This window comes from Pleurodeles waltl, chromosome 12 (genome assembly GCF_031143425.1).
Source record: "Pleurodeles waltl isolate 20211129_DDA chromosome 12, aPleWal1.hap1.20221129, whole genome shotgun sequence".
Classification (NCBI taxonomy): Eukaryota; Metazoa; Chordata; class Amphibia; order Caudata; family Salamandridae; genus Pleurodeles; species Pleurodeles waltl.
The window spans coordinates 86,014,842-86,040,556 of record NC_090451.1 but is presented as its reverse complement, the minus strand read 5'-3'; the positions used below and the strand labels follow the sequence as shown (position 1 = coordinate 86,040,556).

The 25,715-nt window shown below is 44.4% G+C and overlaps 1 protein-coding gene across 3 annotated transcripts in view; it reads right to left on the bottom strand.

Annotated features, from left to right (window-relative positions):
- RFX2 (regulatory factor X2) overlaps window positions 1–25,715 on the bottom strand; it is a 163,724-nt gene that overhangs the window by 13,375 nt on the left and 124,634 nt on the right. For all 3 annotated transcript variants that reach the window (XM_069216390.1, XM_069216388.1, XM_069216389.1), the window contains 2 exons: window positions 22,342–22,439; window positions 18,627–18,776 (listed from right to left, as the gene is read on the bottom strand). In XM_069216390.1, coding sequence (XP_069072491.1) covers window positions 18,627–18,776; window positions 22,342–22,439 — 248 coding nt within the window. The remainder of the gene's footprint in view (window positions 1–18,626; window positions 18,777–22,341; window positions 22,440–25,715) is intronic.

Sequence of the window (25,715 nt, the reverse complement as noted above, 5' to 3'; positions counted from 1 at the left end):
AGCTAAAATTGCTGTAAGATGTATCTTAATGGAAGAAAAAGCTAGCTTTGACTTTTGCAGATGTAGTAAGTATCCTACGATGTCTTTGCCAGATACGTGTAAGGGTTGAATTTGATTATTATGGCAGTAATAAACAAATCTTTTCCACTTATTTGCATTGCAATGTCTAGTGGTAGGTTTCCTAGCTTGTTTTATGACCTCCATACATTCATGTGTAAGGTCTAAGTGTCCGAACTCTGGGACTTCAGGAGCCAGATTGCTAGATTCAGCGATGCTGGATTTGGGTGTCTGACCTGTTGTTTGTGTTGCGTTAACAGATCTGGTATGTTTGGTAGTTTGACATGAGGCACTACTGAGAGGTCTAGTAGTGTTGTGTACCAAGGTTGTCTTGCCCATGTTGGCGCTATTAGTATGAGTTTGAGTTTGTTTTGACTCAACTTGTTTACTAGATATGGAAGGAGTGGGAGAGGGGGAAAAGCGTAAGCAAATATCCCTGACCAACTCATCCATAACGCATTGCCCTGAGACTGATCTTGTGGGTACCTGGATGCGAAGTTTTGGCATTTTGCATTTTCCTTTGTTGCAAATAGATCTATTTGTGGTGTTCCCCAACTCTGGAAGTAAGTATTCAGTATTTGGGGGTGAATCTCCCATTCGTGGATCTGTTGGTGATCCAGAGAGAGATTGTCTGCTAACTGATTCTGAATTCCTGGAATAAATTGTGCTATTAGGCGAATGTGGTTGTGAATTGCCCAATGCCATATTTTCTGTGCCAGGAGACACAACTGTGTTGAGTGTGTCCCTCCCTGTTTGTTTAGGTAATACATCGTTGTCATGTTGTCTGTTTTGACAAGAATGTGTTTGTGGCTTATTATGGGTTGAAATGCTTTCAGCGCTAGAAATACTGCCAATAGTTCCAAGTGATTTATGTGAAACTGTTTTTGGTGAGTGTCCCATTGTCCTTGGGTGCTGTATTGATTGAGGTGTGCTCCCCACCCTATCATGGAGGCATCTGTCGTTATTACATATTGTGGCACTGGGTCTTGGAAAGGCCACTCTTGGTTTAAATTTATACTGTTCCACCATTGAAGCGAGGTGTATGTTTGGCGGTCTACCAACACCAGATCTAGAATTTGACCCTGTGCCTGTTACCACTGTGATGCTAGGCACTGTTGTAAGGGCCGCATGTGCAACCTTGCGTTTGGGACAATGGCTATGCATGAGGACATCATGCCTAGGAGTTTTATCACCATTTTGACTTGTATTTTTTTATTTGGATACATGGCCTGTATTACATTGTGAAATGCCTGAACCCTTTGTGGACTTGGAGTGGCAATCCCTTTTGCTGTGTTGTTTGTCACCCCTAAGTATTGCTGTGTTTGACACGGCAGAAGGTGTGACTTTGTGTAGTTGATTGAGAAACCTAGTTTGTGGAGGGTTTCTATGACATACTTTGTGTGTTGTGAACACCTTTCCAGCGTGTTGGTTTTGATTAACCAATCGTCTAGGTACGGGAACACATGTATTTGCTGCCTCCTGATATGTGCAGCTACGACTGCTAGGCACTTTGTAAAAACTCTTGGCGCAGTTGTTATTCCGAATGGCAACACCTTGAATTGGTAATGTATCCCTTGGAATACAAACCTTAAGTACTTTCTGTGTGAAGGATGTATCGGTATATGGTAATATGTATCCTTTAGGTCTAGTGTTGTCATGTAGTCTTGTTGTTTGAGTAGTGGGATTACGTCTTGTAATGTCACCATGTGAAAGTGATCTGATTTGATGTAGGTATTTAATGTTCGGAGATCTAATATAGGTCTCAGAGTCTTGTCTTTTTTGGGTATGAGAAAGTACATAGAGTAAACTCCTGTTCCTTTCTGGTGTTTTGGTACTAATTCTATTGCTTCTTTTAGTAGTAATGCCTGAACCTCTAGTCCTAGAAGATCTATATGTTGTTTTGACATATTGTGTGTTTTCGGTGGGACTTTTGGAGGGAATTTGAGAAATTCTATGCAATAACCATGCTGGATAATAGCCAGTACCCAAGTGTCTGTTGTTATCTCCTCCCAATGTTTGTAAAATTGGCTTAGTCTCCCCCCCACAGGTGTTATGTGTTGGGGATGTGTGACTTGGAAGTCACTGCTTGTTTTGAGGGGTTTTGGAACTTCCCTCTATTTTTTTGGAATTGTCCCCCTGTATATTGCCCCCAAAAATTTCCCGCTGATATTGGCTTTGATAAGAGGGCCTTGCTTGTGAGGTTGTGGCCTCGGTAGGTTGACCTCGAAATCCTCCCCTAAATTGTGTTTTGCGAAATGTGCCTCTGCTTTGTGGGGAGTAGAGTGCGCCCATGGCTTTTGCAGTATCAGTATCTTTTTTGAGTTTTTCAATAGCAGTGTCGACTTCCGGCCCAAACAACTGCTGTTCATTAAAGGGCATATTCAAAACGGCTTGTTGTATTTTCGGCTTCAATCCTGAAGTACGCAACCTTGCGTGTCTCCTTATCGTTATTGCAGTATTTACTGTCCTTGCAGCCGTATCTGCTGCGTCCATTGATGACCGTATCTGATTATTGGAGATACTTTGTCCTTCTTCTACCACTTGTTGTGCCCTTTTCTGGAACTCTTTGGGTAAGTGTTCTATGAAATGCTGCATTTCGTCCCAATGAGCTCTATCGTATCTTGCCAAAAGTGCTTGTGAATTGGCAATACGCCATTGGTTTGCTGCTTGTGCTGCAACTCTTTTACCCGCAGCATCGAATTTGCGACTCTCCTTGTCTGGAGGTGGTGCAGCTCCCGAGGTATGAGAGTTTGCTCTCTTGCGAGCTGCCCCAACAACCACAGAATCTGGTGTTAATTGCTGCGTAATATAAACAGGGTCTGTTGGTGGTGGCTTGTACTTCTTCTCCACCCTTGGAGTTATGGCTCTGCCTTTTACAGGATCCTGAAATATTTGTTTGGAATGTTTTATCATTCCCGGGAGCATAGGTAAGCTTTGGTATTGGCTATGAGTGGAGGAGAGTGTATTAAACAAAAAGTCATCCTCAATTGGTTCTGAATGCAAGGTGACGTTATGAAACGCAGCTGCCCTTGAGACCACCTGCGTGTAGGATGTCCTGTCTTCAGGTGGCGACGGCCTCGCAGGGTAACAGTCTGGGCTGTTATCTGATACAGGAGCATCATAAAGGTCCCATGCATCAGGATCATGTTGACTCATTGCAGTATGAGTCGGGGATTGCATCAGTGGTGGAGTGGCTACCGGTGATGTGTGCATTGATGGTGGTGGAGTTGTTTGTCTTGCCACCTTTGCCTGTGGCTGCTTGTCCTTTTCTTGAAAGGCAAGTCTTCTTTTCATTTTAATTGGGGGAAGAGTGCTTATCTTCCCTGTGTCTTTTTGAATGTGGAGCCTTCTTTGAGTGTAGTCTGGCTCAACAGATTCAAGTTCCTCTCCGAACTTATGTCCTTGCATTTGGGAGGATAATCCCTGTTCCTCTGTGTAGGAACCTGTTTTCGGTTCCGAGGCTGGATGTTTCGGAATCGAAATCTTTTCGGTCGCCTTTTTGGGCTCCGAGGAAACCTTCTTTATTTTCGGCGTCGTGGTGTCTCGGTGCCGAACCATTTCGGTGTCACTGTCTTGGTGCCGAATCTGCTCGGAGCCGCTGTCTCGGGCCCGAGATTGTTGTGTGGCGGTATTTCGACCGGAGTCGGATGACTTCGTCACATGCATGCCCTTTTTCGGTTCCGATGATTGGTCACCTATTTTTCGGGTTAAGCCATGGGCTGTTGGCGGTAGCGTCCCCTGGGCTTTTGTTGTCTTCTCGTGAGTCTTATGTTTCGACGTCTTACTCACGGTTTTCGCCGTTTCTTCTGGATCGAGCTCGTCCGAGTCTGATTCCTGGATGGGGAAGGTTTCTTCTTCCTCCTCGAAACGCCCTTGTCCTGTCGGCGCCGACACCATCTGCAGTCTTCTCGCTCTTCGGTCTCTTAATGTCTTCCTCAACCGAAACACTCGACAGGCTTCACAGGTATCCTCCTTGTGATCTGGAGACAGACACAAGTTACAGACCAGATGCTGATCTGTATATGGATACTTGTTATGACATTTTGGGCAGAAGCGGAATGGGGTCCGTTCCATCAGCCTTGAAGAGACACGTGGCCAGGCCGACCAGGCCCCGACGGAGGGATCGAAAAAAAACCAAAGGGCCACCGGAGCTCTTCAAAAGTCGGTGTTGATCTGTTGTAACTAACCCGATACCGAACGCAAACAATACCGACGATTTTTCCGAGATTCTAACTAACTTTCCGACCCGAAACACGGAGCGAAAAGGAACACGTCCGAACCAGATGGCGGAAAAAAAACAATCTAAGATGGAGTCGACGCCCATGCGCAATGGAGCCGAAATGGGAGGAGTCCCTCGATCTCGCGACTCGAAAAGACTTCTTCGAAGAAAAACAACTTGTAACACTCCGAGCCGAACACCAGATGGCGGGATGTGCACAGCATGTGTATCTGCAGCTACACATGCCATCGAACATATGTATATATATACACATATACATATACATATAGATATGTAGAATGGCAAAGCAAAAAGTATCCCAAAACATGTATGTAATATGAATACTATCATTAAAAATGACCACTTATCTGTCTGTCAGAATGTTTTCTTACTTTTGTTTACTTTCCTTTTAACTGTGTAAGCGAATATAAGGGATATAAACAATGTGCATACCTGTTCTAGGATGGAGGGATGGAGAAGAGATGGCTTCACCTGAAAAGATTCCTGAGAACCGCTTGACCCACTGCTACCTCTCCCTGAGATAGAGATTCCAGGCAGTAGTGTTTTGTGAATGTATGACAGCTCTTCCATGTTGCTGCCCTACAAATGTCTTGTAGTGAGACTCCGGCGAACAGCGCAGCTGACGATGAGACTGCCCTCGTGGAGTGAGCATGTACAGGTGAGTGCAGTGGTTTGCCCGCTGCTTGAGGGCAGAAGCAAATGGCTGTGGCGATCCATCTGGAAATACTCTGCTTGGAGAGTGGATGTCCTTTCCTAGGAGCACTGTATGCTACGAACAGCTGATTAGAGCATCGAAAAGATTTAGTCCTGTCCAAATAGAATTGAACACATCTTTTAACGTCTAAGGAGTGTAATGCCCTCTCAGCCGGAGTGGATGGATGAGGAAAAAAGGATTTGAAGACCAAAGGTTCCTTGATGTGAAAGTCTGAAGGAACCTTTGGAATAAAATGCGGGTTAGTACACATTAGCAGTATGTCATGTTTAAGCTGTAGGAATGGCTCTTGAATGGAGAGAGCTTGCACCTCGCTGACTCGCCTAGCTGATGTGAGAGCTACCAATAACGCAACCTTCCATGAAAGGAACTTGAGAGAAGCACGATGGATCGGCTCAAACGGATGCTTCATCAGTTGTGCTAAGACGATATTTAGGTTCCAAGAAGGAGGTGGTGGCCTGAAAGGAGGGAAAACTCTGAAAAGCCCCTTCAAGAACCTCTTAATCAGACGAGAGGAGTAGAGTGAGGGTGTAGCATCCGAACATCTGTATGCAGCTATCGCTGCTAGGTGAACTTTAATGGAAGAATGTGCCAGGCCAGCGTGAGCTAGCTGCAATAGGTACGGTAATATTTCCTCTGGTGGTGAGACTAATGGGTCAACCTGTTGTTGATGACACCAGACACAGAATCGTCTCCATTTACAATAATACGTTTTATTGGTGCTATCCGCTCCGGCTTTTGACAAAATATCCCTACATTCCTGTGGGATATTCAAATGTGCGAACTCCCTGTGGTCAGGAGCCATGCTGATAAGTGCATCGACTTTGGATCCGGGTGCCAAACCTGGCCATTGTTCATTGTCAACATTTGGGGAAACGGCTCCAGCGGAATGTGAGGCTTGATTGACAGAAGAAGTTCTGCGAACCAACGCTGACGTGGCCAGTACGGAGCTATTAATATCAGAGTGCACGGCTCTGCTTTCATCTTCGTGAGGACCCGTGGGATCAACGGAATTGGAGGAAAGGCGTAAGCAAAGATGTCTGATCAGACTATTGAAAACGCATTCCCCCAAGAGCCCTTCTGGTGATGCCAACTTGTGAAGAACTGGCATTTGGCGTTGCGCTTGCTTGCAAACAGGTCTACTGTTGGTGTTCCCCACTGGGAAAAAATGTGGTTCACTATTGACTGGTCTAGCTCCCACTCGTGGCAGCTCGACTTCTGCCTGCTGAGCGCATCCACTGTCTTGTTATCTATTCCCAGCACGTGCACCGCTGATAGTGTGATGCCTTGCTGCGAGGCCCAATTCCAGATTGTCTGGGCTTCTCTGGAGAGAGTGAGATCTTGTGCCTCCTTGTTTGTTGAGGTAATGTATCGTGGTGGTGTTATCCGTCCTTATTACCACTTGTGATCCTGATATCTTGGGAAGAAACGCCTGTAAGGCCAGGTGCACTGCTCTGAGCTCCAGCCAATTGATATGCATTGATGCCAGATGCGGTGCCCATTTGCCACTTATTTGCAGATCCTGTAGCACAGCCCCCCAGCCTTCCAGGGATGCATCTGTCGTTATGGTCCACGGAGCTGGCTGCTGTAGAAACGAATGCCAATTGATAGCGGATGCCTTAGAGACCACCATCTCAGAGCCCTGAGTATTGTTTGAGTTATGAGTATCTGATCCTCGAAAGTGCCTGACACTTGGAGCCATTGACAATTCAGTTGCTCCTGTAAGGGGCGCATCTTTAAACGGCATAGAGGAACTAGAGGTATGCATGAAGACATCATGCCCAATAGAGACTTGAACAGACGGACAGTAACCTTGCTTCTTTTCTGTATGGAACTTGCTAGAGTCAGTAACCTTTGTTGCCGCTCTAAAGTGGGACATGCAATGGTGGATTGTGTGTCCAGTTTTGCCCCTAGAAAGGTAATGTTTCGTGCTGGTAGAGGTTTGAATCCCAGTTGATGGTGAGTCCGGGGTTGGTTAGCAAGGAAACGCACTTTCTTGTTGATCTGTGCGCTCCCGCGTAGGTCTTTGCCTTTATCAGCCAATCGTCTAAGTATGGAAAAATTGGGTGTTTTCTCCTTCTGAGAAAGGCTGCGATTGGTGCTAGACATTTGGTAAATATTCTGGGAGCTGATTTCAGTCCAGGGGAAGGACCCGGAATTGAAAATGGCTGCCGGCTACGGTGAATTTCAGGTATTTTCTGTGGGCTGGGTATGTGGAAGTATGCATCTTTCAGGTCTAGCGTAGACATGAAATCTCCCTGGTTGGGACGCAGGAGGACGTCTTGTAGGCTGATCATACGGAACGATTGCTTTTTTAAGTAGGTATTTAGCTCTCTTAAATCGAGGATCGGCCTCCAATCCTTCCACTTTGTCCGAATGAGGAAGAACCTGGAATAAAATCCTGTTCCCCACTGGGTTCGAGGTACCTTCTCTATAGCTCCTTTGAGAAGCATTTTGTTGATCTCCTTTTTGAGTTGTTGAGGGTATCTTGAAGGAGTCCTGCGGGGGGGGGGGTTGGAGGGAGGTAGTTGGGTAAATTCTAAAGTATGGCCCCGTTCCACTAATTGTAGGACCCACTTGTCTGAAGTGATGGCTTGCCATTTTTCGAGGAATAGAGATATCCTCCCACCCAGAATGAAAGGAGGAGAGTTGGACGTAGCCGGAGCCTCGGATGCATCAGGTTCTACGAGTCAAATCTTTGGCCAGGCGGGTTGAGCGTCCACGACCTCCAGGTCTACCATAGGCTGGTTGCGGCGGCTGTCTCTGTGAGTAGTATTGGCGATATTGTTGGGAAGAGGAAGGATAGGTGGAATATCTGTGTTGTTGATATCCTCCTCTGTATGAGGGTTGGCCACGCCCTCTAGGTCGAAAAGAAAGACTTTCGATATTGCAGGGTCCCTAGTGACCTTGCCGTGTCTGTGTCCGATTTGACAGATTGTAAGGCGTCATCAATGTGCTTTCCAAACAATGCCTGTCCATCAAAAGGTAAGTCCAAGATTTTATTTTGCACCTCTGGACGGAAAGAGGTAGCTTTAAGCCAACCTTGCCTCCTAAGCACCGCTGCACCGGCGAGCTGTTGAAAAGCAGTGGTTGCAATCCATTGCACAGTTGATAAGTTCTGCAGACGTGTGTTGACCCTCCTGTACAGTTTTGTTTGCCTCTGATCTTGTATCTTCTGGCAACTGGCCAATATAAGGTGCAATGTCTGCCCAAAGTTGCCTATCAAACCTAGCCAGTATAGCCAAAGAGTTGGCGGCTCTTACCACTAGGCTAGCCATAGAGGGAAACCTTTTACCTATATCATCTAGCCGTCTAACCTCTTTGTCTGGGGGTGCGGAAATCGGGGCAGAAGGGTTCTTAGATCTTCTTTGAGCTACCACCGAATCCGGAGGAGGGTGTCCAGTTAGACATGTTGGTGCATCGTCTGGTGCCTTGTATTTCTTATCCAAACGAGGTAGTACTGCAGTAACTGTAGCCGGATTATGCATGACTTTAAGACCCTCTTCCCACAGGTAGTTAACCATCGGGATAGAGCACATGGATTTCTGAAAAGGTTCCTTAAAGTTGTAAAGGAAACAGTTGTTTTGCTTGGTTGGCATTGGTAAAGCAAAACGCTTGGCAGCTCTCTCGAGAAGATTGTGAAACCCTCCTATGTCTTCTGGTGGGGATTCCACCTTCGATTGAGAAGGAGAAGGAGGAGCAGAGATGATGTATTCGTCCCACTCGTAGTGAGTGTCCATGAACTCCCCTTCTTCCTGATCTCCCTCTGAGATGTCCGTATCCTGAGGAAGTGTCATATCAGGAGTAGCCACATTTGTGAGAGGTAATGAAGTTGGCCTCTGATGTGGAGTGGTAACTCCAGAGACGGGCGATGCAGAAGGCTGTTTTCCTTGAGGGGAAAACCGCCTGCTGTAATCAGCCAACATCGCTCTGAGGTCAGTCAATAGGGAGGATGGAATATATGCTCCCTGTTGGTATTGCTGTTGTTCTGCATAAAATTGGGGGTCATAGGCTTCCTCATACTCCTCCTCTTCCTGATACTTTACGTTCAGTTGGGATGGACTGTGGGCTGTTCCAAATGGCCCCTCATCATCTGAGTCTTTGTCTCCCTCTAAAAGGTGCACTGGAACAAGGGAGGACACCTTACTAGGTGATGTATGAGTTGGCATCAGCTTTTCCACACTTTTCTGATGTTTCTCCCTCGTCTACGGTGTCGTCGATGGCACATACATAGACTTCGTCGTAGGCGGTGTCGTAGACGCTGGGCGCACGGAGATCTTAATAGAGGAAAGCCTCGCCGACGGTAGGGCTGACACTGACATCAGCTCCGTCGACGACGTGTAGACGGTCGTCGACGCTGATGTCGTAGCTGCAGCTCTCGTCGACGGTGGGGTACCTGTCCTCGTCGACGTTGTCACCGACAGAGCCGTCGATGGTGGAAGCGCAGAACTGGATGTCGTCGACGGAAAAGTTCTCACCGACGGTACCGTCGACGATGAATCAGTCTTCAACAATGCTTTTTTCCCCAGTTACAGAGGATGGCTTCTTAAAAGGCACAGATGGTGGTACAGAGGAAGATTTTCTGTGCCTCTCTGAACTGGTAGAATGACTGCTCCCCTCTTTCCTGGAAGCTTTCTTAGGAGAGGAAGATGGGCTGCGGCCCTTATAAGACCCTGAAGCAGTCTTTTTGTGGGCTTTTCTTGAGAGTTGGGAGGGAGATCTTGAGCCTGATCTCGCCCTCTTTGATGATCTCTTGGATGTTGAAGATTCATCACTCTCAGAGTCGGAAACTGGATTTTCTCTGTTTTAGTTTCTGCAGCCATATCAATAATCTGCCTTCCCTGTCCTTTAGAGTCTTAGAGGAAAAGGTACGACAAATCTTAGTCTTTAGCTGAATGGTCTGGGTAGAGGCAGTAAATGCAGTCCTGGTCAGGGTCTTCAGAATGAAGCCTTTTCTTTCCACAAGTCTTGCAGTCCCTGAAAAGACCCTTCTTCTCCTTGTCAGACATAGTTGGAAAATAGTTGACAATTCAAGTTAGATAAGTTTCTCTGAGAGAAAATGTTGAAAAGGTGTGAAGAAAGAGCAGAGCTCTGAGGAGACTCCCTAGCACGACGTGCGGTAGAAAATCTGAGGTGCTGGAGCTGCTCTCAGGAGGATTCTAGAGGGTGCTGTCGCCTGATTGGTGGATGCTCAAGTTTAGTCCTTTTCACAAAATGACTCTGATAGACTGTTAAATTGAAGAGGCCTACGGCCTTTTTTTTCCTTAGTTGTTATATCTTGACACTACTTGTGTAAATTATACTGGGGACTCCCATCTAAACGACGGAGAATGATTCAAGCATGTGAATCTATGAAAGTTCCAATACTGGAGTAAAAAAAAAAAAAAAAACTGAGAAGAAGTTAAGAATGTTTTTTATTTTTAAAAAATGACCATCTGGCATTCTCTTCTAGGTATAACGTTTTCAGACACAAACCATACCTACACTCATTCATGCAAATTGCAACATCAAAGATGATGACATACCATCAATGGCAGACTTGAGTTTTTGAGACTTTTTTCTCAGTCACAAATATTTCAAATTGCAGCAGTATTTCAGCCTCATTTCGGACTGCGACTAAATGCAAGTCGAATTTCCAAACATCTACATTTGGTTAAGTTCAATCTGTTAGCAACTGGCACAATGCAAGACAAAATAAAATAGTAATCTTCAATGTACACTTTCTTCAATGGTTAATACACATAGAAACAGTAATTTATATTCAACATAAAAGAAAACATATTTGATCGAAGAAAGAAAAAAGTTACCTACTTGTAAACTCACTTCTCCAGCATTGGTACCTTGGCAGCTACAGTTGCTCTTTTTCTTTGAGTACTGCTGAAAGACATCTACACAGTAGCACTTCTTTGCCAAGCTCTACTGTCTATATATTCAACTCAGAGAGGACATGACAAAGACAAGCGGCACTTGGAATCCTGTTCTGGCTGTTCTTTTTGTGGAACTGCTTTCTCGGTTGTATTTCTAGCATTTGAAATTACCTACAATCCAATGGTAGTGATTGAAGCAACGTATCTAACTACTGTGTCCAGCATTTGTACTTTTCATGCACTAACATGCGACCCAGGCTCCTCCTCCTATTTACTCTTGGCAAGCTCATGAAATTCTGGCAGTTTGAACCTCTGAGTGAAGTATTTCAGCTTAATGGCAAGAGTCCAAGTCACATAATGAGATGAACATGTGATGTATCGTGGTTTCAACATATACACTCAAATATTCAAACACTGACCACGAGGATTCTTAGACTGACAATGTGGATTAATTCAAGCCTGTGAACACATAAAAGACTCAATGCTGCAGGAAAAAAAATGAATGACCTGCTTTCCTTGCTTTCACAATCTTTTTTTTAATAAAACACCCATACAAGTAATGCAGTACAAACATAATTCACAAAAACAATCTGTCATACTAATTCCTAAAACTAGGCCACGCACATATCAATTAGCGTGAAACATTATTCACACATAAATGTGTACTGTATGCTATGTGTCTGCCACTTCTATGACCCAGATAGTAGTGACTACTAAACATTCTATAAAATGCTCTTAGGATTCATTTATTTTATCTGATAGATGAGCCCAACAGTTTTCCTTAAGGAGAGCCTTGATGAGTCTGTGGGTAGGCCTCCAAAGAATATCACACCAGGTTAGAAATCCAAGCAATTCTCTATGCACCCCATTGTGTTGCTCTCTACTTCAGATTTTCTTGACTACCCAAGCAAGTGACTGATATCCCAGTTAATGTCACCATTGTTTTATCACCTGCACTTGTAACATCACAACAATATCCAGAAACATAGGTATGTTCAAGATGTGCACACATGAACTTCTGTGCACCAGTGATTTAAGTAAAGTACTAAATATTTAAGATATCTTGTGTCTAAAATGGAAGTCTTGCAACTAAGCAGGAAAATGTTTTTCTTTTATACTACTAATTCAAAAGCATCTACAGGTGGAAAGCATGTTAAGACTAGTGAATAAATTAAACTGCAAAAATAAACCAAAGAAAGAGAAATAAACTATTTAACACTAATGAACAAGTTACTTACCTTCGGGAACACATTATCTGGTAGAGACTACCTAGCTGCAGATTCCTTACCTTTGAATTCCCCGGCGTCCGCTTCGAATCTGCAATTTTTTGCTGAGCAATACCCTGCCTGCGCAGTCGGGTGGCGTCATTCGGATCCGTGTGCATCGTTCAGCTCCACGTGGTGTTGTCAGTGTCGTTGAAGCAGTTTGTGACATCACATTACCTATAAAGGCACCACCCTGGTGCACGTCCGTCATTTCGTTTACCCACAAACTTCCACACCAGAAGGGCAGTCATGGATAGAACCAATAGTTTGTCTGTGCAAAGCCAGGGCCCTAAAAGGGATAAACCCTAACCCTACTAGACATATCTGCGGAGCCAGGAGGCATGGGTGGGTCTAAGGAGTCTGCAGCTAAATAGAGTCTCTATCAGATAATGTGTTACTGAAGGTAAGTAACTTGTTCATCTGATAGAGACTTATAGCTGCAGATTCCTTACCTTTAAATAAATACCCAAGCCATAACCTCCTGGCAGTGAGCTGCAGGTACCTCTACACTAAAAGGTCCTGTAGGACTGAACAGGCAAAGTGTCCGTCTCTCCGTACCAGATTGTCCAGACAGTAATGTTTTGCAAACGTGGGCAAAGATGCCAATGTTGTCGCCTGACAAATTTCCAGGGCTGGAACGCCCTGAGCTAGCGCAGTGGTAGCAGCTTTGCCCATGGTAGAATGAGCCCTCAAGCCCTAAGGAGGCTGCTTCCTGGGCAATGCTTAGCAGATCTTGATACAGAGAATGACCCAGCGCGAAATGGTTGGCTTATGCACTGCATAGTCATCCACCTGGAACTCTTTTGTGTGGTCAAGGTAGAACGACACCTTCGAGGGATGCGGCGGAGCAATAGGGGAAATAGGGTCACCACCTTGGGGAGGAAAGAGGCACGAGTTCAGAGTACCACCTTGTTTTGATAGATAGTGAGATACGGTGGCTTTGAAGACAGAGCTTGCATCTCACTCACCCTCCTGGCAGATGTTATTGCCACTGAGAAGGCTGTCTTGATGGTAAGCAGTCAGAGGGGACAGTTGTGTAAAGGGCTCGAAGGCAGCACACATAAGAAATGTGACGACCAGATTTAATTCCCATTGGGGCATAACAAAGGGCGTAGGGGAAAAAATGTGTGCAAGCCCTTTGAGGAATCTATGTACAATGGGGGATTTGAACAGAGAAGGGCTGATCAGGCAGCTGAAGAAATGCTGATAAGGCAGAAAGATAGCCCTTGAGTGTACCCAAAGCAGAACCCTGCTGAACAAGGGAAAGCATAAACAGAGTGATATCAGAAAGAGAAGCAGAAAGGGGATCAATAGACCTTTCTGTAAAATAATATACAAAGCGTTTCCAACAACAGGTGTATACCGTTTTAGTGGAGGGACGCCTGGCTGCCAAAATAACTTTACAGACTTCGGGAGGAAGGTCAAAAGCCATCAACTGCCGCCGCTCAATCTCCACGCATGAAGACGCAGAGTTGACAGGTTCAGGTGAAGAACCCTCCCCTGCTGCTGTGATAGAAGATCCTCCCGAAGGGGCAGCCTGATCGGAGGATTGATGTCATTTTGAGAAGCTTGGGATACCAGACTCTACGTGCCCAATCCAGAGCCAATAGGATGATTTGGGCCCAGTCGTTCTTGATTGGCAGGAGTAGTATGGGCGGAAAAGCGTACTGGAGGCTTGAACTCCACTTGTGACGAAAAGCGTCGCCGAGCAACTGCCGCCTTGGAAACTCCAACGTGCAATACTACTGACATTGCACATTCTCTGCTGAGGTGAACAGATCTAACCAAGACTCACCCTACTGCTGAAAGAGACCTTTTCTGATCCGCTAGGCATAGACAGCTGAGTTTGTCTGCGTTCAGAGAACCTGTCAGGTGTTGGACCACCAGGGTTATGCCCTGCTGTTCCAGCCATGTCCAGAGACGCACAGCCTCTTGACAAAGGGTCCACGACCCCACACCGCCATGCTTGTTGCAGTACCACATTGCAATGGTGTTGTTCGTGAACACCTGCACTATCTTCCCTTTCACAACAGGAAGATATGCTTTCAATGCCAGTCGGATTGCCCGGAGCTCCAGCAAGTTGCAATGGAGTCCAGATTCCCCCAGAGGCCTCTGATCCCTGCCTCTCCCAGATGGCCACCCCATCCCAGAAGTGACGCATCTGTCACTACTGTGAGATCTGGCTGGGGAAGATAGAGGAGTCTGTCTCTGACCCAATCGCAGTTCACTAACCACCACTGCAGGTCTTTTGCAGTTCCCTCAGAGATCTGAACTGTGTTGGTAAGATTTCCCTGATGCTGCGCCCTCATATGCCATTTGGCATGTTTGTCCAACAGGATGCAGGAAGCCATGAGTCCCAACAGCCTCAGAGTCGGTCTAATCAAAATCCAAGATAGAGGCCGAAACATCAGTATTATAAACTTAATATCCTGGACTTTCTGCTCGGGAGAATAAACCCGAAACAGCACTGTGTCCAGAACTGCTCTGATGAAAGGGAGCTTTTGAGAGGGAGTCAGGTGTGACTTTGGCACATTTATAGTGAACCCCAGCGAATGCAGGAGGTCCGCCGTACTCTGAAGGTGGGTGATGAGAGCCTGGGGTGTAGAAGCCTTCAACAGCCAGTCGTCGAGATTGAAAGAAGATTGAAATCCCTAACCTGCACAGATGAGCTGCTACCACCACCATCACCTTGGTGAACACCCGAAAGGCACTGGTGAGACCGAAGGGAAGCACAGCAAACTGAAAGTGCTCGTGGCCTACCTTGACCTGCAAGCAACACCTGTGGGCGGGCAGGATAGGGGTGTGAAAATAGGCATCCTGCAAGTCCAGCGTTACCATACAGTCACCTTGGTCTAGGGCAGACAAGACCTGAGCAAGAGTGAGAATCTTGAATTTCTCTTTTTTGAGGAAGAGATTGACGTCCCTTAAGTCCAAGAGAGGAAAGACCCTTGTTCTTTTTTGGAATCAGAAAGTAGGAGAACAACAACCACTGCCTACTTCTGACACTGGGACCCTTTCTATTGCTCCCTTGGCCAAGAGAGCAGTAACTTCCTCGCAAAGCAAGATTAAATGATCCTCCATCAGCTATTCTTTCAATGGAGGGAAAGGCTGAAAGGGGAGGGAATAGCCCTTCTGCATGAAATGCAAGACCCATTTGTCTGATGTTATGGACCGCCAGTGAGGGAGATGAAATTAAATAGTACTTCCAACTGGACGAACATGGTCTTGCAGAACCATGCTGGAGGGCTTGAGTGCTGTGGAAGAGGGAGGGCTGAGGTAGTGGCCGACCTCTGGCTAGACCCTTTGGGTCTGAAGGTACCACAACCTCGTTCTCGCACTGGATGCTGTGATGATTGAGAACTGTGGCTGACCTGTGGATGGCGTGGTACCCCACCCATTCTGAAGCCTCAAAAGGGGTGAAAGGCAGACTGCTGGCAGGCGGGTCCCGAGAGGCCAAAGGATCTGGCCGTAGTTCAAAGGTCCTTGAACTGCTCAAGCGCTGAGTCTGCCTTTTCTCAAAAAAAGGCGTGAGCCATCGAAGGGCATGTCCATCAGGTTTGCCTGGATATCCCCCGAAAAGCTAGTATTACGAAGCCAGGCGTGGCGACGATGGGCCACTGTCAATGAAATTGCCCTGCCCAGCGAGTCGGTCGTGTCCAAACCACACCGAATCGTAAGCTTGGCTGCATCTCTCCCATCCTTGACAGCTTGAGTGAATGTTACGTACGCCTTCCGGGACCTGGGGCAGCACCTGTGTCACTGTATCCCATAAACTATGGGAAAAACAGCCCAATAGCCATTGAGGTGTCTACAGACCTAAATGCCAGGCTGGAGGAAGAAAACATCTTCTTCCCAAATTGGCTGAGCCTCTTGGATTCCCTCACTGGGGAGGGGAAGGGAAGGCACCACGGGAAGTGGAAGCTTGGATCACCAAGCTCTTCGGGTTGGGGTGAGGAAACTAAGGTCAGAAGGAGCTGGTCGATGGCGGCAGCCAATTGTCCTAATAACAGGAGCCCCTGTGCTGGGTTTGGACCAAGTCCTCAGCAGGACATCAGTAAGGGCTTCGCTGAAGGGTAACATCAGCTCCGATGTAGCAACCCCCGGTTGAAGCACCTCGGTAAGGATATTAGTCGTGACCAGCACCATAGGCAACTCTAGGTCCAAGACCTCAACTGCTCTATACACCACCGTGGCATACAACGCTCCCTGCTCCATAGCAACAGAAGGAGGTGAGAGCATACCAGCATCAAGAGAAGTATCCAGTCCACTGGCTTCCCCTAGAGTCTCATACCAGTCCTGCTCCAATCCATAGTCTAAAGCAGTGGTCTTCAAACTTTTTTATGCCGCGCCCCCCCAGTTGAAAAATAAAAATCTTTGGGCCCCCCCTCAGAATTTTTCACAATTATTTTAGAAAGATGGCAATGTTTAAATAGGTCTAAACCTATTTAAACATTGCAGTTAAGTACTGTTACCTTTTTAAAACTGCAATAACATGCTTCTGCTTAAAACAAAGGCATGTTATCTGCATAATATTTCTTTTGGCCAGAGTTTGGCGCCCCCCCGGGATCACTTGAGGCCCCCCAAGGGGGGCTCGCCCCCCAGTTTGAAGACCTCTGGTCTAAAGGGTCCTCAGACCCCTCCCATTCCTCACCTGTGCCTGGCCTCAGGCACTGATCTGGGCCGTGTCAGTGACGTCGAAGTTGGAATCAGCATCGTCCGACGTCGTTACGGCTCCAAATCATCTGGAATGAGGATGGGGCTCGCACCACTGGTGGGCGCCGGGGGAGCGGCGCCGGAAGAGACCGACTGTGTGGAACAGACATCAGTCCGGATCCAGTATTGGATGCCAGGGTCCCCAAAGATGCTGAGGCCAAAGTCGCCGGCGTCAAACCCAATGGGGCCCCTGCGAACCCAACAGGGTTAGAAGACCAACCCGCAGGAGCACAGATCTCTCAAAGCTTTCGGGCCATGGCCTAGCAGTCGGAGCACGACTGAGTCGTGGTCTCTGTCAAGGCACCTCTCAAGGCACCAGAGACATATCAGGTTGGGGTTTGTCACCGACATGGCGCAATGGCAGGCACCACACGGCTTGAACCCAGTCTTCCTTGATGACATTCTTGCACAGACTAAAAATCTTCGACAAAAGGGTCGAAAAAAGGCCTGCCAAAGAAGGCAGACGGTAGCTCGATCCCAGGCCTGCGCTTAACCAGCACGGAAGGAAAAGAACTGATGTATTCGCATCGGAGTGGTGCCTTTATAAGCAATCGTGACGTCACAGATGGCTCCAACGACGCTGACGATGCCACGCGGAGCCAAACAACGTCACCCAAAGGCACCTGCAGGGTATTTGTTAGCAAAAAAATCCGGATTCGATGCGGACGCCAGGGAATTCAAAGGTAAGGAATCTGCAGCTAGAAATCTCTCTCAGATAGTGCTTTTACTGCTTTTTAGTAAAAAGATTCATAAGCTGAGCATGTTCCACCATCTAGTGTCTGTGGTCTGAAAGTATAGCTTTCTTGCCGCAGAAGTTGAGCATGTGGTGTCAAACATGGGTCTGCTTAAGAACTGACGCCTCATGCCGTTGACAGCACGCAAAGTTGTTGTGCAGAAGTTTCATCACCTCACCTATAGCACAGCTGTGAGTGCAGCAACAAACAATGCTTAGTTGTCATCCTGCTTAGAAGCAGGATATTTGGCCTTGTTCCTGCATTCATGTTAAGCACCTGGTTTTATAAACCAGACCTCCAGTAGTGCTCGTGTCACGGATTCCTCCTCTGTCAGTACTTTCTGCACCCAGGTAGCTCACATCAGGGGAGACAGAATGGATTTAACAGAGCTGCTGCCAAACTGTGGAGGATCACAAGAAACATGGTCATTGGCGAGTCGAACCACTGATGTTTCCCATCAAATACAAGAGGATGACAGAGGCAGTGAGGACCAATAACTGTGAGGTAAGGAGGAAGTTAGGGGAGGCTGACAGCTTCATTGTATTCATCAGAGTTAGCTTATAAGGTTTAGGTGACCTGATAGCTGCCATTATTCTTCTGCACCTTTAGAACGAGGCCACTCTGGAGTTGAGTCACTGCTACCCCCACCTGATTCTGGTGGTAATGGTATCAATTATTATTTTACAGGCTCTCTATTCCAGTTCACTCCCCAGAAGGCAGCAGGTGCCATGCTAGGCAGTGGGAAAAAGGGAAGGTGTGAGAAACTATGCTATGATACAAACATTAAATAGGTGGACTTTCCTCTACTTCTTTAGACAATTACTTTCCCTAGGGTTAGTAACAGGTGGACAGACTATCTGATAGAACCCCTCCACATCCAAAAGACAACAATATGAACAGCTCTCATTCAGCCTAATGGACTGCTTGGTATGTACAGCACTTACAATCTTATAACTTCAGGAATTCTGTTTTGCAAAACAAATTTGGTCTCTAAAATTTAAGCCAAGACATGACAGTCACAAAGAAAAAAAACATTACCTGAACATTGGCAAAGTCCACTCGGTTGAGATCACTGAGCATCTGGTTGATCTGAGAGGTATTTTGGAGCACAGCCCGTGCTGCCTGCGCTAGGTGATTTAGGGATGTATATCTTCGTAATGTCTGAGCAAAGGCACTTACTACCCCAACCTTGAAATCAGGTCACAAAAGAACTAGAGTTAATCATCCTGCATACATAAAGTGGTGTCAAAATGATAATTATGAATAATGTTTATGGCAAGAACCACAGACATAAGATTATCTCTCATGAAAAAACATTTGTGATTTGTCAATAGGTATTAACACTCTTATAGCAATCCTCCATCTAGGTTAAAAATATTTGTGTGGTAACATTAACAATTAAATTTAATAAAAATTTATCAAAATGGAAGAGCTAAGACTTGTAGTGAAACACTAGCTTGCCATTAGTTAAACGTGTACTACTTCTAACTGAACTGGCAATCACAATTACACAGAAAACATACTTGTAAATGAGAAATGAATAAAAAATGTTTAGCACTTAAGTACACACTTTAACTATCAGGAAAAGAGGGAAAAAAGGAAATGCACCAACTTCCCACTTTACAAGAGAGAATTCAACATTGCAGCGTCACACTGAAAGAATGCTTAACAGTGATTCATTTTCACAGTGAGGTCCGAGTAGGGGCAAATTAGGTAGTCTTTGGCAATGCTTCTAGCATAGACTGAGGAGGTGTTTTTCAATGAATTAAAAAAAGGATATCCATGATAGAATTTCAACTAAGTAACTTTCACATCTCCATAGTGAAATATTTGAGATTCAAAAATATTGAACTAGAAATCCACCCTCATCCATATGTCCAGGAGGTGGGAAAGAAGAAAAATGGATAATCGAGCTATGCAAATAAATTATGCTGAAAGGCCAGGCCGACCAGTGTGCTTTGGACTCAGTCAGTTTAGCCTGTTGGCTTCCATGTGAATCTTGATGACTGGGCCATTTCTTGTAAGGGCTGCAGTAGCTGCTTTCTCTTTTGCAGCATGGTACCTCTGGTTTCCAGGAAGAGGTTTGAGAGGGACACATTACACTATTGATGAAAACAAATGATTTAGGAAAGATCAATATAGTTACTGACTGCTTCAAAGATGCCAGCAAGGACTGATAAACGATTTGTAACCAACTATAAATACTTGGTTAGATCTTAGTGCTAACAAGGTTATCATTCCACTTCTTAACTTTTACACATTTGGGAAGGATTGCTACAAAAGAGGCATATTATCATAAGTCAAATGAGTTTTAAAGCCAAGTGGATTGAGTTTTTAATGGAACATTACATTATGGCAATGGTATTCTTTGGAAGGCTCGTGAGAATACTGTTGCTGGATTTCACCAACATTTTAGTTGATTTAATACCTATTAAAAGGCCATTTTCAGGAAATGTTCTAATAGTCTAGCTTATGCATGGGTGATCCTTTCCAATGGCCAATACCACTTTTAACTCCCAAGCACAGGGGTGTATTTTCTGTGTGGCAAAACACTATGGGCCATATGTACGAAGACATTTTCACATAGAATGGGTAAAATCCTTTACTACATCTGGCCCTATATAACCACTCAGTAAATCTTTCATCATCGAACTCATGATATGAAAAAGATACCCAAGAAGGACATTTTGATAATCAATATATGGCAGACAAATGCACACATAGTAAACACAGAAACATCAAGCCAAATATAGAAAATGCTCAATTGGTCTTTTGCTGGCATGTCTTGCAAACATTTGCTTCTCCGGAAAACGTGCAGAACTTCTTAATTTGTCCTTTTTTCTGGACACTTTGCCCTTGTCAAAACGTACACAAGTTCAGGGAATGATTTAGAATACTGTACCAAGATCAACGATATCAAGTAAGAGTGAGAGAGTCAGTCTGGCCACCAAGTCTCCCATTCTGACACCACTGGGCATTTAAACCCACATAAAGAGGGCACATCTGGATGTTTCTTGTTTAGGACTAACAAATTGGGTCAGTAGTGATCATACCCTTCTGGAGAATTGTCTATAGATAGAATGCCTGGAAGACCAAGGCAACATCAGAGTCCATAAGTCTGCCCTTCTTGTCAACCTGTGCTAATGAAGTGCAGTAAAATGTTTTCCTTCCCTAAAAGTAATTAAAAGTCCAGTGGGATTCTTACATAGACTCTAGCTTGGCAGATTTGACCGACATTGGAGTCTGTCCGATTTGAAAAATTCTGCAATCACCATCATGTGTCTACCACAAAGCACCATGGCATCTTATTTAGGTCTTATATCAGTTAGAAGGACTCTTTATGGGGCAGTTATAGCTCTGCATGGTCATCATCTGCAAGGGTGTGAAGCCTCCATTTTACAACTTTGCTGCTCAAGTGACTGCCACAGCCACATTCAGTCACCGAAGCGTAGAGTGTCATATTCTTGAGAAAGCAGTAGACAGGATTTTGGACTATAATACTATTAAGGATGTAGTCCAGTTCCTTTTTTTCTTAACTCTGTGCCTCCCAAATTTGGTGGTCTAGACACTGAAGCTCATAGCTATGTTGAGCAATGTTTCAAGGGCAATGGGCATCGTGATATAGTCAAGATCCTCAAAAGAAATAGGAGCTCCTTAACACAGTACATTTTAGGTGGTGAAAATGTCCTTGACCGAGAATTCTCAATCACGGTTCTATGTGCCTATGCAAATGGCAGTAATGGGGCAGTTTCCCTTAAATAGAACACAGGGGGGGGGGGGGGGGAGGTGCAAATGGAACCTGCCAAGTTCCAATGTGAAATTATTGCCTCACTTGGCCCTTTTTCTACAAGAGGACTCTGATACACATGATCCTTTTCACTTTAATGGTGCCTGTGCCTTCATTTTCCAGGACACATGCCACCATATGTGGACACTTGTAGCGGGTAGTAAGGGTGAGAGTTGGCCGCACTCAAAGGGAAAATTACATAAATGTTGTATAGTCAGAAGAACAATACAATCCCGATCAGCCGAAAATGAAAAAATACGAAAAGATTTGCAAGTGCCCAGAGGCACACGTTTGGACTTACCGGGGTTCTCATTGATTGACAGCTTCACATGCCTTTTGGATTATTTATTTCATAGACTGACGAAGATACTGAAGAGATTACTGAGTACCGTTTGGACTATTTATTATTTCTGAGTCGTATCTGACTTAACCTGCCTGGAACCTTTTTGTCATTTTCGGCCTTGAAAAAGTCACTGATGAGACGAAACACGTGTTGGCTGTTTTGGAAAAATGCTCTCTGTTCTATGAAATACCACTCCGTTCAGAATAAATGAACTCTTCTCTGGAGACAAGATTTGAACATCGTTGTGCTCGATTTCTTCATTCATTTTTTACCTTGTAATGACTAAATACTCTAACTCCTTTTTGTTTTACCTTGCATACTGTGTGCTGTGATCTCTGTTTGCGTATATGTGGACACTTATCAATAACAGCTGGAAAATTGCAAAAAACATTTCACAACTGAAGGGTACAGAGATTGGAGGTTTAACAAAAATATGGTCAAACACAGAAAAAATAAACAAGCAAATATTATTCGGCAGTATAATGATATATTTATACCAATGCATTGGTAAGAGACGTATCATATGATGAAAATTAAATCTTTTTAAGACAGTACTACCCTGGTCTTACGAGCAACAACTTTTAAAAACACCAATTCTTGCAATAATGCATGTCCAACTTCACCTTTGTCTGAATAATCTGCTGGGGAAAGTCACTCATTGCATTGGTCAGCCACCCTTCCAAACTCTTTGCAAAGTTTCGGATAGCTTGTGTCAAGGTGCCTGAAAAAAAAAAAAAAAATAGGACCAAACATTAAAAAAAAAAAAAAACAACAAAAAAAAAAAGGTGACAATGGTCCTACTGTGGAAAACAACACATAATTGGATTCATTCATTCAAATATACATCTACTCTGATAGTAGGCAACATAAAAGCTTCTCTTGCGAGGCATCAAATACTATACTGCCAAAAGATTCTGGCAATCAAACAAACTTATGAACATGTGTAATATGTTAAGTATCAACATAGTAATGTGATTTGTTGAGCAGTATAGGAGGTATTGGGGCCAAGTGCAGCTGGGAATTCCCCGTTCATAAAAGTTGACCGTCAGATCCCTCAGTTGTACAACATGGGAGTTTTCATGATGCAAGGCACTTACACTTAATTCTGAAGCTCCACCACGAGTATCTTTGAAATCATCAAAACAGAGTGCGACCTGCATACTGGATCAAGAGCATTTTCATAGATTGAATATTGATGGCCTCCAAGAAAATATGGTATCAGGATGCAACAATTTCTGTCTTTATAAATCTAGCTAGAATTTGAATCCAGCACTACAAAAAGCTTTTAACTGAAAAGGCCCCTCAAACTTTAAAAAAAAGAAAAAAAAAAATTGTTTTAAAAAAGAAGAAATGGTTTATCTAGTTATCACCTATTAAAGTCAGAGTACTGAAGCTTCTGCCTTAGTTAATCTATAAACTTAATGGTTTCAGAATGGCCAGCAATCATAGGTGGTGAGTTTTGTGGTCCGGATAGGGTTATGGTTCATACATTGCCAGTTATAGTGGGTTTAAAGGGGATAAGATGTCTAAAAGGAAGAAGGAATTTGTAATTTGTTATCCTAGTTAATCATCTGAAATCCTCTGCTGTAAACATTAAAATAGAACAGTGTTTTGTGCACTTCATGTTTACAACCATCTTTGAATTCCTGAAACAGGTCATAAAGCAAAAAGTCAGAACCAAAAATCGTTGAGCCTCCTTAGAAGTGTCACTGATTTAGCACATGCTCATTATACAGTTAGCAACATTGTGGTATAGTCTGCGTGGCTTATTATGAAGTTTGGCGCAAGAGGCCAGTAAGGACTCTGGCACTAGGTGGGTGGCCTAGTTTCCAGAAGATTGTGTTATATAACAACCTCTGGAACTGTTATGATGGGCCTTCTGGACCCTTCTGCTGTGGGTCAAAGTGAAGCCTGGAATTAGATGTGAAGAAAAGATTTGAATCTGAAAAGCAGCATATATGTCTGGTTGTCGGGTGAAGTCTCTGAAATCAAAGAAAAGTTAATGTTTAGAAGACAGTGTGCCCTCTGAAGAATAATCTTTTATAACTCTTCTCCAGAGACTTGGACCAAGTACCACATGTCTTGGTCTGGTGCGGTAGTTCATTCCCTAGAGGTTACCTGCAGCCCCAGAAAGTGTGCATTGGTAATACTTCTGAAAATTAAGTTTTGACGAGAACGTTGATTCAGTCATTCGTCTAGATTCATAAAAATTGTCTTAAACTTCAAAAACTATGTTGCATAATAGAAAATGTTCTTTGGGTTGAATTCAATGGAAAGGATGGGTAGCAATGCTGCTGACAGCGAAGGCTTTTTAGTATTTGACAACTGTTAGGTACACGTCTTGCAAGTCTACAGCACGCACAAAATGGAATTCTTGGAAGTCGCCAATAATTTCCAGCAGTGCATGATTACAGTGGTGACCTGGCTTGAAGACAATATTTTAAAATTCAAATCGAACAAGCAAGACGATGTGGTAGTATCCAGATCTAAATCTGCCTAAATTAGCACCTAGTTTATAGCCACGTGAATTAGAAGCCCAGAGTCCATATTATTGGATTTCATTTTGAAGCCAACTTATCTTTAGGGGGCCAAGTAAGCCAGCTATCTGCTACCTATTTTTAGGATTGTTATGTAAGAAACTGCTATATTTGGCAGCAAAGACATGTACCATGGTAGTTCAGATGCATAAATCGAGTCACATTTATTACTGCAACTCATACCTTGGGACTTTCCAAACCATATTTAGATGATTACAAAGAAAGCAAAAATAAAACACAGCCAAACTTGCCTTAGAAAGACCTCAAAAGGGGATTATTTTCAAGACCATGTGTATTTTTTTGAGCTTTCCACAACCTTGGTCCACTCAATCTCCCAAATATAGTTCAACAATTTTATCCCACTCATGAGTTAAGATCAGCCACCTTCATATTCAATGTCCCTCAGTAAAGCAAACTAGGGCCGGTGGGTGCATTTTCTAATTTTAAATGAAATAAAAAGACCTTGCCATTTCATTGAAAATTAGAAACTAAATTTTGAACTTCTGTAAGCTGGCTGCACCCTCTCAATCGGCTTGAAACTGGTAAGGTGAACTTGAGAGTTTGCTGTTTTCCACCTATAGTTTTTAGGGCCGGACTGGCTGCTGGGAATAAGAGCACTATATTACTGTAGATGAAGAATATTAAGTATTGGTCTGCCAAATACATTTTACAGTGAACAGCTGCAATTTTAAATGGATTAAAAAAAGAGAAAACGCTGTATGTTCTTAGCATTTGGTCTATGAAAATGTGTGATAGCATTCTGCAGGTAGACAGACATTTTAAGGCTTATGGATATTAAAACAAGATAACACGAGAGACCAGTACAATACTGGTCAGTTTAAACAGGACATTTAAATAGGTTCAGGTGGTAGTTATAAGCAATCTCTGGCACCTCCTACGCAAGTTCCTATTTTCTTGCTGCTTGGTAGAACTCAAGCAGCGCAGGTTCTCTCACTTGGAGCCTCCTCCAGCAATGAACTTGGCACTACTAGCGACCAGCACTGTTCAGAGAGTGCAATAATTACTGTGCCCTTCCTACAAAGAGCAGGAATACCAAGAACTGTTTGTGATTGAACACTAACAAATAACATTGGTCCACATTCCACAAGTTATCTAAGAGAAATTACAAGCCTAGATAAATGGGGCAGCTTGAGGGACCTGCTGGAAACCTTAAGGGGAATGTATGTGGAGTGGAACAAGACTAGGCCACCCTTTGGTCAGTGTTATCCCAGTCGAGGACACAGATGTTCCACCGCCTTAAACAAGCCATTTTTAGCATGCCTTCTTGTTCGCAAGTTGCAGCTTGCACCTAAATGACAATGTGAGATTACCCTTCTGATTGTGTGTATTAGCACAACATACCTTCAAAGTTGTTTGCATGGGAGAAAATCCTTGTACGAACAACATCACAACCATCCTTTCAAGTGTCTTCTCCAACCCGTCGCAACCTGTGTACTTCC